Source organism: Mizuhopecten yessoensis, unplaced genomic scaffold, assembly GCF_002113885.1.
Source record: "Mizuhopecten yessoensis strain PY_sf001 unplaced genomic scaffold, ASM211388v2 scaffold10555, whole genome shotgun sequence".
In the NCBI taxonomy this organism is placed as follows: domain Eukaryota; kingdom Metazoa; phylum Mollusca; class Bivalvia; order Pectinida; family Pectinidae; genus Mizuhopecten; species Mizuhopecten yessoensis.
Genome location: NW_018408605.1, coordinates 92,576 through 106,969, shown reverse-complemented (window position 1 = coordinate 106,969; position 14,394 = coordinate 92,576). Strand labels below are relative to the sequence as shown.

The 14,394-nt window shown below is 35.5% G+C and overlaps 1 protein-coding gene across 1 annotated transcript; it reads right to left on the bottom strand.

Annotated features, from left to right (window-relative positions):
- Window positions 1–1,891: 1,891 nt before the first annotated feature.
- Window positions 1,892–13,841, bottom strand: LOC110461062. The gene is made up of 4 exons (XM_021514342.1): window positions 13,352–13,841; window positions 6,437–6,705; window positions 5,800–5,900; window positions 1,892–2,687 (listed from the first exon to the last, which is right to left on the bottom strand). Exons 1-4 carry the CDS (start codon window positions 13,535–13,537, stop codon window positions 2,233–2,235), a joined length of 1,011 nt encoding a protein of 336 aa, XP_021370017.1. The 5' UTR covers window positions 13,538–13,841; the 3' UTR covers window positions 1,892–2,232.
- Between the last annotated feature and the right edge of the window lie 553 nt (window positions 13,842–14,394).

The window sequence follows — 14,394 nt, the reverse complement described above, 5'->3', positions numbered from 1 at the left end:
ATAACTAAATATTGGTAAAGTGAAGATAGTGGATCGGTCGCGAGTTAGCTCCTCCAACAAAAGGAACGTATTTATATTTCAAATTCTCAAATGGAAGATTTAGTATTCTTCATTCTGTGTTTGAAGATGGAGATATGAAGAATACATCAATGGAAATATATATTTTTATAATAGAGTGCGCGTGGTAGCAACTGACTCTAACTTAAGGGTACTGTTATCTGTACTCACTGTAAACACTGAAGTGCGTATTGGGAATGAGGTGTTGATGACGTGAGTTACATTAAGAACCTCTCTCAAAGGTAGATAATCCTCGCGAACCTCTCTCAAAGGGAGATAATCCTCGCAAACCTCTCTCAAAGGTAGATAATCCTCGCTAAGTTGTGCAACACATCTCCATATTTAGAACAAGCTCTGAAGAAGCGTATCAACTATTTGTCATGAATGCTACTCAGAAAGGAAACCTGCTGATTTAAGAAAAGTGCAAAGAATTCAGAAAATAACAAAATCGTTTAATAAACGTGTCTTTTTTTATTTACAATCAATTACATCAAACAAGCATAAACATACTTTTATGAAAAGTGTGTTGTCAGAGTCTCTACAATGCCAACAATCCTTTATGGTAGATCATTGGTTTGTCTTTATTAACAACAAGATAATGTCAATTATGCCAGGATTTAAAATTAGGGTTTCAGTTTCTAAGGGACTCTTTAACTCTTCCGTAGAGCAGCTCCGGCCCACAGTCCGTACCGGATGCCCTAACTTAGCTCACCCCGCACATATAACAAAAACTCGGATTATCAATTATTTGAAATGTAACTGCTGCAAGAAATAAACAGATAGCCATGAAACAATGTTGTTATTGTTTCATGTTGTTTTCCATAGATGCCCACGTTTTCATTTTCGCGGCATTATGACTTACTGGCAGCTAATTATAACCGAGAAATGAACATTTGTCCGGTAACGAATGGTACGATCCATTGTATTCCAAACAGCGTCGTAGAGGGTGTCCGAATGGGGAGTTATTTTGGTTACGAAATCGTTTAGTTTTTATAAATAAAAGTAGGTTTTATCATGAATTGTTTCAAATATCCATAACTACTCCAAAAAGTCTAAAGAAATATTTGCTGATGAATTTACTAGTGTTTGTATCGAATTCAGTCACAGCCATTTTGTTAATATTGGAGACCACAAAACGCAGCATCGAAAACAATAGGTCACATGAGGATAAATGTGTACTCTGCACCTGTCAAATTTGTCTTGCCAGCTGATGAGGGCTGATTTTGGCGACAATTAATTGGATTACAAGACTCCCGTGTGCTTTAAACATAAGCTAAACATAAGACTGGTAACACCAAAGTCTCTTGTCGTGTATACACGACGACGGGGATGAGACGGTATACTCTTTTGTTGTCTGTACACGACAACGGGGACCAGGATGACATATTGTTGTCGTGTGTACCCGACAACAGGGACCAGGATGACATATTGTTGTCGGGTGTACACGACAACGGGGACCAGGATGACATTTTGTTGTCGTGTGTACACGACAACAGGGACCAGGCTGACATATTGTTGTCGTGTGTACACGACAACAGGGCCCAGGATGCCATATTGTTGTCGTGTGTACACGACAACAGGGAACAGGATGACATATTGTTGTCGTGTGTACACGAAAACAGGGACCAGGATGACATATTGTTGTCGGGTGTACACGACAACGGGGACCAGGATGACATACTGTTGTCGTGTGTACACGACAACAGGGACCGGGATGACATATTGTTGTCGTGTGTACACGCCAACGGGGACCAGGATGACATATTGTTGTAGTGTGTACACGACAACGGGGACCAGGATGACATTTTGTTGTCGTGTGTACACGACAACAGGGAACAGGATGACATATTGTTGTCGTGTGTACAGGACAACAGGGACCAGGATGACATATTGTTGTCGTGTGTACATGACAACGATACGGAGAGATCAGTGGGATAGGGACTCCCTGAAATTCTCCTCTTATGAAATAAGGCATGTTTACATATACTCTTTATCTAGAAACACTGCTCCTTTAATATTAAGCAGGATCGTTTGTCCAGATCATTGTTGTTATAAAGGGGAAAACAGAGATATCTGTAGGAAAGGATCAGGATAAAGGAAAAAAGGACTTGGCGAAAACTGAGGTCGCAAATAAAACGAGAGGCATTATTTCGAGGTTTTCACTAGTGGACGGTTTTAATTACACCTGCATGCACCTGCCGGACAGTTTCCTTTCTGGCAATTGTCAAGGCACCACTGATCAAGGGCGGGAACTCCTGCCCACAGGTTTACAGCGCGACACCTGGTGATTGTATGGCCACCTGTCTGTCCGCCCATCTGTCCGTTCTGGCCATTCGTCTGTCCGATTGGCTGTCCAAAGAAAATACCAGAAATGGGTCGGTTAGTATGGACTGGAACAGGAAGCGTGGGCCTGGGGGTGTATACTACGGGTCTTTGGGTGTGAACCGGACCGGATGTTGCTGGTCTTTGGGTGTGAGCCGGACCGGATGTTGCTGGTCGAGACGTGATCTGCGGCTGTACGGGGCCATTACCCCCGGCCGATATCGAGATGTCGGAACAGCCATAGAACATCTCCTGTAGCCCGCAGCCGATGCAATACGTACCATTAGGAGCATAGCCGTAGCTGTTTCCTGTCAATGAGTACAAATCAGCGTGAAAACCAGTAGACAAACATGTGCAGCGTGTATTTTTGTATGCTGCAGTGTTTATTATATTTTGCAGTTTTCTTTTGGTTTGCAGTTTGAGTTACGGTTTCTTGATACTTCGATAATCTCTCTTTTTATATGTAAAGAAATTCTGCGAGATTAACTTAGATTTTGCGATGATATAAGCGTTATTGTTTTCAGCAGGGACTTGAAAACCTGACGTACATGTATATGATACGCAAGATATCGATTGAAAGTTTAATGGCGTAAGAGCGTCCAAGCTCAGGAGAAAATCACTAAATGGAAATAACAGAAAGGTAAAAAGTTGGAATATCAGATGTTTACGTGTTTACAATATGCAAAAAACTTGATAAATTCAAGACAAACGAAACACAATGATGAAAATCACAAATGCATACAGACATATCTCGAATTATAAAGTTTTTAACTATTTCACTTTTATCTGTTTGATTTTTGTGTTTGCCGATTGTATATTATTCATAATTGTAATATGGATAGTGAGATCAAACAGAGGATTAAAATAACGAAAACCCGTAGTGGTAGGAACGGACAAAAACGCTCTGAGGAGTCTCTGGCTTAAGATTTGCTAATAAACAGAATAAACAAAAATGAAATGACGTGACGTCACGAGTCTATTGTGAAAGGCACAAATGGGGTGATGTTTTACTCAATTGCCGAACAGTGTTATTTTGCATAATAAGTCGCAAAACATATTTTAATTAACCGTTAAGTTTTACTAGATACATCTGTCATTAAGAAAATTATCATAATTTGTTCTGAAGAAAATCTTACACTTTAACAAGGTATAACTTCTAATGATGACACTATAACGGGAATAAGTAGATATTTAGTGACACTATAAGGAGGATTATGTGTATAATGATGACATCATAACGGGAATAAGTGGATATTTAGTGACACTATAAGGAGGTTTATGTGTATAATGATGACATCATAACGGGAATAAGTGGATATTTAGTGACACTATAAGGAGGTTTATGTGTATAATGATGACATCATAACAGGAATAATTGGATATTTAGTGACACTATAAGGAGGTTTATGTGTATAATGATGACATCATAACAGGAATAATTGGATATTTAGTGACACTATAAGGAGGTTTATGTGTATAATGATGACATCATAACAGGAATAATTGGATATTTAGTGACACTATAAGGAGGTTTATGTGTATAATGATGACATCATAACAGGAATAAGTGGATATTTAGTGACACTATAAGGAGGTTTATGTGTATAATGATGACATCATAACAGGAATAAGTGGATATTTAGTGACACTATAAGGAGGTTTATGTGTATAATGATGACATCATAACAGGAATAAGTGGATATTTAGTGACACTATAAGGAGGTTTATGTGTATAATGATGACATCATAACAGGAATAAGTGGATATTTAGTGACACTATAAGGAGGTTTATGTGTATAATGATGACATCATAACAGGAATAAGTGGATATTTAGTGACACTATAAGGAGGTTTATGTGTATAATGATGACATCATAACAGGAATAAGTGGATATTTAGTGACACTATAAGGAGGTTTATGTGTATAATGATGACATCATAACAGGAATAAGTGGATATTTAGTGACACTATAAGGAGGTTTATGTGTATAATGATGACATCATAACAGGAATAAGTGGATATTTAGTGACACTATAAGGAGGTTTATGTGTATAATGATGACATCATAACAGGAATAAGTGGATATTTAGTGACACTATAAGGAGGTTTATGTGTATAATGATGACATCATAACAGGAATAAGTGGATATTTAGTGACACTATAAGGAGGTTTATGTGTATAATGATGACATCATAACAGGAATAAGTGGATATTTAGTGACACTATAAGGAGGTTTATGTGTATAATGATGACATCATAACAGGAATAAGTGGATATTTAGTGACACTATAAGGAGGTTTATGTGTATAATGATGACATCATAACAGGAATAAGTGGATATTTAGTGACACTATAAGGAGGTTTATGTGTATAATGATGACATCATAACAGGAATAAGTGGATATTTAGTGACACTATAAGGAGGTTTATGTGTATAATGATGACATCATAACAGGAATAAGTGGATATTTAGTGACACTATAAGGAGGTTTATGTGTATAATGATGACATCATAACAGGAATAAGTGGATATTTAGTGACACTATAAGGAGGTTTATGTGTATAATGATGACATCATAACAGGAATAAGTGGATATTTAGTGACACTATAAGGAGGTTTATGTGTATAATGATGACATCATAACAGGAATAAGTGGATATTTAGTGACACTATAAGGAGGTTTATGTGTATAATGATGACATCATAACAGGAATAAGTGGATATTTAGTGACACTATAAGGAGGTTTATGTGTATAATGATGACATCATAACAGGAATAAGTGGATATTTAGTGACACTATAAGGAGGTTTATGTGTATAATGATGACATCATAACAGGAATAAGTGGATATTTAGTGACACTATAAGGAGGTTTATGTGTATAATGATGACATCATAACAGGAATAAGTTGATATTTAGTGACACTATAAGGAGGTTTATGTGTATAATGATGACATCATAACGGGAATAAGAGGATATTTAGTGACATTATAAGGAGGTTTATGTGTATAATGATGACATCATAACAGGAATAAGTTGATATTTAGTGACACTTTCATGAGGTTTATGTTTATAATGATGACATCATAACAGGAATAATTGGATATTTAGTGACATTATAAGGAGGTTTATGTTTATAATGATGACATCATAACGGGAATAAGTGGATATTTAGTGCCACTATAATGAGGTTTATGTGTATAATGATGACAATATAACGGGAATAAGTGGATATTTAGTGACACTATAATGAGGTTTATGTTTATAATGATGATATTATAGCAGAAATAAGTGGATATTTACTGACACTATGAGGAGTTTTGTGTTTATGATTTGATGCTATGACGAGGTTTTGCTACACTTTAACGCGGTTTTAGTGATTGTGTAGTGACACTTTGTCTTATAGAATATCTTGCCTGTTTTATAGCGCCATTGCAGCACACACTGGGAACACGTGAGACCTTCAGGCAGCTTTGCTTTCAGGTTGATTGTACCCCTCCTGCCTCCTAAATAGTACCTAAAATAAACACCAGAAAACAGTTTTGTTAACAATCTTCTTCAGAAAATCTAAAACGGTACTAATACTGCAGCTTGTGAATGTTGGTTCACTGTATTACGGCCGAAAACTGTAACTGTTCGTTGGATTTTTTGTTGTTTTTTTTTTGTTTAAATTATACATAATGAAATTCTTAAAAAGTAAATAAACAACAACAAATAATCAACCGACTAAGTTCTGAATGTTAAAAACATACATCATTCGGAACCTGGAATTCGATTATTTTATTTCCGCTCTAACCAAAAGCTTTTCAACAGCTGGGCAACAGTAGTAGCCTGCACCAATCACGCTGATACAGTGATATCCAATATGCCACAAAGGTTACTATGAAAAGCTACGATTACATTATGTAGTGTTATTTGTGGGACAAGGATCCTTAATGGTATAACTCTAGTACTGAAATATTTTTTATAAGGATATAAGGCTGGAAATATACTGCTTCATTTACTATATTACTGCTATATTTACTATATTACTGCTATCCTTGTCGTGTTTACCTTGTACCGGCGGCATTATCCAATGTAAGGAGATGTTTGTCTAAACATTCCTGTGTGGCGACCTTGTGAACGTCGTTGTTCGGACATAGTCTGAACTCGAAGAAGCCGAAGTGATTGGCTGTGATTTCTACACCAATGTCTATGGTCTGACCAGCCTTGTAATTCCTGCCGATGATGCCAGCAGCGTAACGACCGCCCGCTTCATTGTTACGGGGCCCCTGGAACGGGTCTCCACATATCCCACACTGCTGATGCTGGTAGATATAATTCTGAAATAAAATAATTAATCACGGTTATTTCAAAGTCAAACTCAGGGTTTATAAAATGCAAGAGCACATGGTCTAATGTTCTTTGCAGTTAAAAAGCGTCTCTACTTAAGTCTTACTATTGTTCATACTTTGTGTGATCGACTTTGAGTTCAAATAATTATTTACAAAATGTTACATTTCTTTCATCGCAGTTTTGCTTTGCCAACAAGGGGACAATGGACTTTAATGTGTAAATAACAAAAAATAAAATGTACGTTACGTTAGGCAAATACATAAAGACAAAATATGAACATAAAACAATCTACAATGAACGGCCATTGAGTAGTCGCCAACAAACGAGGACAGTATCTGAACTAGAGGTCGATACATCGTCAACACACAACAAGAAATTTTCATTTCAACAAATTTTATTGACAAAGTTGATACAAGTCAATTGGATGGAATAACAGGCAAAGCCTATATAAATTATCTCCAGCGGTGGCTAAATTAACGGATTCTATTACTTTTATTTGATTTAATTAATACATCAATTTTGAAATAAAAATTATAAAAAAAAATAAATAAAGGGATGTAACTCCTTCTTAATTAACATAACTGAAATACAAATACATTCACACTTCTCACATCACACACAAAACACTTCCACAGGTATTATTTATTTTTATAACATTTAACAATTGTATATAAGCTATATAGCTATCAAATCACACAGATATTGGCAGACATTGACCAGAAGTCCATGAGCAAATATATGCACAGGTCACAGTCGCCAAAACTGTTAAGTTATTGTAGTTTAATATGAAAATAGATAGCTAGTCTATGCGTAATTCAATGTGTAAGATGCAAACTGTAAAACAAGACAGATTGAACAAATCTTAGAACAAACAACACCAAACAAACATGCTCAACTTAAAACTCCTATGTCCGTTGAAGAATACCATTAATACCAAGAAATAATCCAGACAAGGACAGTATCTGAACTAGAGGTCGATACATCGTCAACACACAACAAGAAATAATCCAGACGAGAAATAATCCAGACAAGAAATAATCCAGACAAGAAATAATCCAGACAAGATACAAATTAACAGATCCTATGGAGACACCATGCAAAGAAAGCTTTTCATACACACCCGAACACCGCTGTCACATATTCCTGTAAACTTCAGTGGAGCAAGAAGGTCGACACAGACACAATGCACAAGTTTGTGTGTTGTGAAACAGCGTCATGACACACGCTTTGGTGGTGTCACATAGTACACAAAAATAACTTGTTCACGTTAATAGCATATTTTATATTTTGTTGCATTTTTACTTCAAAAATAACACATTGAAACGAAGAGATTCCAAGACAACAAGGATAGAGATCTTGTGTGACATTACCTTATCAAAATCACTTCAAGTTTTGTTTTACAATTTTTACCAATGTCCATTGTGTATGAAGCTTTTACAATTATTTAACTAGCACAGCTTTAAATGTCATTTGACGAGTTGAATCAGTTCAAGTATTTTTTCACAATTTTAACTTTGGTAATACATATATACTATAACTATTTTTTGCCGGAACGTAAAACACATGTTAATATTTAGAATTGGATTATTACTAAATATATATCATATTATCAATATCAATATTTATTAAGTGAAGTGTGTAGTTCAGGTAAACGTGTAAATTGCTTAATTTCATATTCATAATTTTACAGATTGAAAACAAAAACTATAAGACAGGATTTAAAATAATTTTTTTTACATAATACACTGAAATGTTTCCACAGATGAATCAAAAATCTAATTTAAAAGTTTGAATTAACGGGTTTACGAAGGTAGTTTATTTTCATGTGTGCGTAGGCTGGGTGCGTGAGCAGGTAGGCATGTGTGTTAAAACACAATGATTTAGTTGTTTAACAGTTCCATAATCATTCACATTGCATGTATATGAAGACCAGTTTTATTGTGTGGGTGCTAGGGTGTGTCTGGTGATTGTGTCAAACAGGATAAGATATTGCTTGATTATAGACACAAATGACGACCGGTCCTTCCATGGAGCTTGCGATAAAGTAAGTGTTGTTTGTGAATTATTTTTTTTTTAAATAAAAACACATAAAAAAACGTGATAAAATTGATCATGATAAATAACGTCTGTTCAACCAAGATATTAACATTTTATGCATAGCAGACATGCTAGGCAACCATCATCTTTGATATGAAAACAAAATACTGTTATCGTTACTCATATCTAAGTTCAAACACGCGCGAGTGTACTTAATGTCCATGATCTAGTAGATAATTTATATTTGTGTTGCCTTATCACTGGCGAGTTACCTAACGTGGTAAGCACCCTCCAGACAGCTTAGTTATAATGATGGGCGAAAGTGATACCAATCACCACTTCCTTCGTTTCAATGTAATTTATAGATACCAGAGTTGTTTATATTGTAAATATTCTGTTGTTAAAAGATGTACTTATAGTATCAAACGGTGACAAACCCAAGTTGAATTAATTATCTTAGTTTCAAACTTTACACAGTTGGTTCCGTATGTAAAATAGTTTTGTTTCATTTTTTCTATGAGTGACTTGAGAAACATTCAGAAAATAGTGAATGGTATTTTTTATATTATATCCAGCTCAGCAAAAATCATTGCATAATTAGTTGACAACAGATTTATACTCGAGAACAATATCACTACATTCATTGTCTTATCAATGTCGGTAATAATGTTACGTCAAGTTTGATCAACTCAAATATTTATTACACCATGTACACTGTATATGGTTTTAGTCAGTTTATTATATAAAATTTTAATTAGTTCATGCTTTTTATAATAAGAGCTATTTCTTTTCTGTATAATTATAGTGGTTGCCGCTGATATAATTATAGTGGTTGCCGCTGATATAATTATAGTGGTTGCCGCTGATATAATTATAGTGGTTGCCGCTGATATAATTATAGTGGTTGCCGCTGATATAATTATAGTGGTTGCCGCTGATATAATTATAGTGGTTGCCGCTGATATAATTATAGTGGTTGCCGCTGATATAATTATAGTGGTTGCCGCTGATATAATTATAGTGGTTGCCGCTGATATAATTATAGTTAGTTCATATTTATATATATATTATAGTTATTTCTTTTTTATATAAAATGATACCTATTTGTCAAATTGAACGATTGCTTTTTTTGTGTTTTACGTCCTATTAACAGCTATTGTCATTTATTGACGTGCCAGGTTTTGGTGGCGGAGGAAAGTCGGAGTTCAAGTGGGAAAACAACCGACCTACGGCCAGTACCTGGCGACTGGCCCTCGTGGGCCTCGAGCCCGAGACCCAGTCATTAGTAATGTGTGCGTTACTTGTATTAGTCTAGGTGGAACAAATGCTGGTTGATTACTATTTCCCATGATGATGACATAAAAGTGCAATGAATTATAACGTATTAACTGTTGAGTCTATTTATCAAAATACAGAACTCTCACTAACCATTTGCACGTTTGACCGAGACATGGAGGTCCAGCGAACAACTGCCTACAATGAATACATATGAACTTGGACAATGCATTGAAATCCTGTGATTGCTTCAGAAGATACCATCGTGACACTGTCGGAAAATTAGATTGCAAAAGTGTCATTACTGAAATTAAGCTGAACATTAAACCTTAATAAAAGACCAAGGTAGCAAGTATAAAAGGGATTTTTCATCATAACCCCTTCATTCTTTCAAATAATATCGTCAAAACAAATCCTTACCGCATACTGTCACGACAAAGAAATCCCAATATATCAGCTCTGTAGCGGACAAAAACACTTCAGTAGGCTTACATTATGACATGACATAGGCAATACATAAAATGTCACAGAACCTTACAATATCACTAGATTCTTTGAATTCTTGCCTGATTTTAAAACGATCATCAAAGTTATGAAGCAATCCATCGTTTCTAATGGTATGAGTGGAAAGCAACAGCAATGTGGTTTTTAGCCGAATGTGTATATCTAATATTCACAAAAATGAATACACAAAATAATTGCACGTGCTTGTATTGGAAGAAAACAAGCCAATCGTTGGTTTTTGTTTTTCCACAGTGTTTGCTTTGAAGTTCAAGTGTGACGTTACAAGTACTCGTGCTGAAGTGCTCTCGGTGGACATCGTTAAATGGGTTTAAACCATATGTTGATAACTCACATACATGACTATTGCCTTTGTTTATATTTTTTTAACGGGTTGTTTGTCTTAAAACACGTGACTCACCTGATAAAAAACTTCATGCTAACATGAAACATAAACTCATTGTACTTACATAATCTGGTATTTTTATATATAAATATACAAGAAAGGCGTGAACAAATTCCTAAATTGCTCGAACTAGGGAAGATATGAACAAAGGACAGACCTACATGGAGACCCTAAAAGGATTTAAAGGATAATAAGACCAGGTGTTCCGGAAACGTAAGCGTCTTTTGCTTCATTTAGAACACGCGCCAAATTCATGTCAAATCTGATTAGTGTAATGTTCTTAATTGTTGTAGTGTTAACGATATCTACTCACGCTGGGTCCTGGCTGAGAGCAAAACTGTGCCGCTTTTTTTCCAATATGATATCACTTAAAATATTCATTGAAATATCAGAATTACATCTTTACTAGCAAAAATAACAAAATCGCTTATCGCCAAAAATGTTATTTCTGACAAACATCAGTGGGGACACATTTCAAAGCTCTTCCGCTTTAAACAACGGTTAACACTGTGTTCATGTCTCTATGACAAAGTAAAACTCCCCTTTAATAAGGTTGTTGAAATTATTTTTCATATTCTTATTTATGTATTTATTTCCGTAATTATTTCCTTATCATTATTTTATATTTCAAACCAACCTAAACATGTTAAGGTATGGAGATGATTTTAATGTACGTGGCGACACATCTTCGCAACAAAACTTCATCTGTATTACTTTTGAATGTTTGTTTATATTATCAAACAACATATCATAAAATTAAAGTGACTATCATGAAGTTTCAAATGTCATCATCATCATACAATATGCTGTGAACAGTATATTTGTGATAAATAATAAAGAAGTTGTCTAGGGTCGTCTTGTCTCGGACAAGAATAATCGGAATGTTTGTTTTTATATCAAAAATGTGAATTCATACTTATTTGTTAATATATATGTACGACGAATACTGATACGTGATCGAATATTTTGAACAGTATGTACATTATTTAAAGGCGATTCTAGACGCCCATGTACATTGTATGTATATATACATGTATAGGTCAAAGAAGTAATATAGACGGTAAAATCCCATATAACACTGGATCCTAATGGAGGTATGTCCGTAGGATACGAATTACTTAAAATATTTTATGGGGCAAAGAAGCCGAAGGCAGCAATTAAGCTGAGAGCATCGCGGACAAGGAACGCTGATGTAGAGGACCTATTTTTGCGCAAGGAATTATTCCTCCTGCACTCACTTATTTGATAATTACTTGCATAATTCCTGCAAACCAAAAGAGGCACATGCATTATTCCTGCAAACCAAAAGAGGCGACTAAGTGTGAATCCCCTGCTGTGACTGTTAGATCCATCGCAGTATTGAGAGGCGACTAATGAGACATTCCGTAGCAAATTGGAGATTTTTCACATTTACCGGGCCAGATTTCCACAGATGCATCTTGCGCAAAAATAGGTCCTCTACATCAGCGTTCCTTGTCCGCGATGCTCTCAGCTTATGTACATGTAATTGTTCTGTTTCATTGTGTCTTGAAAAAGGAACGGATCGCTTCGAAAATTTGACAACCTAAACTTGTCCACACTGTTGGAATTACTTTTTGCCCCATAAATACATGTATATATATATGTTAATGTCATAAAATTTTGGAAAATATAATAAAAAATAAAAAATAAGAAGTTGTCTAGATTTTTTTTGACAATTCCCAGCTAAGCCTTTTGTATTTGTAGGCTACGTTCTAACACCTTTTCTGGCAGTGATATTACAGGTGCCTTATGTCCACTTCATGTATGATTTTACTCTTGTGTTTTCTTTGTAAACATGATTGATTCTTACTTCTTTCAACCCAACAAAATATAAATCACAATGAACGGGGAATACTAAAGCCACATCGGTAACAACAGCTATGTAAGTTAAGAAGCAAAATTAAAACTCATTTCTGATTGAATGGTAATTTTTACTTGTTATGAAACTAAACAAATGATATTACAAAATAAATTTCAAAGATTTCATTTGACTTTTAATGCTAAGATAATAAATGATGAAAATTGTTTTCCTCCTTTGTCGTATACGGTTAAAAAACACATACATTTGTTTGCACGAACCGCTCCGCGAATTTGTGTAAAGTTTTGTTAGTATATACCAGATGGAATAAGTAGTTTTACGCTCCAACTCTTCTGGCTCATCAGTAGTAACATGTACGACCGGTTTGGATTTCAATTTTTGCGATCCCTAGAATCAGTAATTAATCCTAGAAGGACGCTGTATGGTGCGGTGAAATGAATTGTGTATTCTGTATCACCTGTGTGTTACGTTATCTGTCAATGATGGCTATCGTTACAAAGGAGTGTAAGGGTTATAGCGCCTAGATAAAAGTCATTACTCAATTGATGATACAGATGACATATTGGATACTTACGATTCGCCCGCCACAGAAGAGTTGGTTATCGTTGTAGTTCACTAGGGCGTTTGGAAATTCTCGTATTCCTCCTCGCATTGACCTCCACATGCTTGACCGTGAGGGGGGCTCCAACAGGCGGCCATGGCCTTCCGCGAGCTCACAGCACAACGCCACCACAACAAACCCCACCACAAAACCAAACATTATCTCCTGTTACAAATCACCAAAATATCTTCAATTTAAAATATCACAGAATGTCTTTTTTCTTATACAGTTTTGCCAAAGAACAACCACCTCTACACACACAGATGCTACCTAAGACAGTCCGAAAGTTTTCTGGTTTTATATATCTCCGTCACAGACCGGCTCGGTTCAATACAGTCCCTGTCTTATCTTATTGGATAAAAATCAATGCGACCGAGGTTAACTATAGGTAGGGTCAGAGACAATGTTCTACTTATCTTACCGACCACACGAGTTCCTCACTTTACGTAGACTTAACCCTGTAGCCGTGTACCTTAGGTACCAATGATAGACGGGGTGTAATATAACAGCATCTATTTATTTAATCATGAGGTATAATCGATGAAGATGTTCGCCTTTACATAAACTAAATCAGGATTTGGGAGTGTTTAAGGGTAACTACGTCAGGTAATATCAATACTTGTTTATTCCGTTTGACCAATCATCGTTTCCGAATTGTGCGCTTTAAAAGTAATGAGTAGACTGCGGTTTCTACCATCAGACAGGGTTACACTTTACCATCTAAAATATGTTTGAATTAATATCATTTATTTCGCGTCATGGTACTGTACGTCATATGATAGATAAAATGCCAATTAATCTGTAAATGAATGTCAGTTTGTTTGTATAGAATTACTAGCTAAGCCAATCGGAGATAAACAGTTTGAGCAACGTGTAGGTTTCTGACACCTGCATTAAGAATATTCATATAGAATGTAGGGGTTCAATATTGTTCCCTGGAAGAAAGAGGGACATTTTTGTATTACGTTTTTCCAACATCTTTGAGTGAAATATCAGCAACATCTTATAATGAAAGT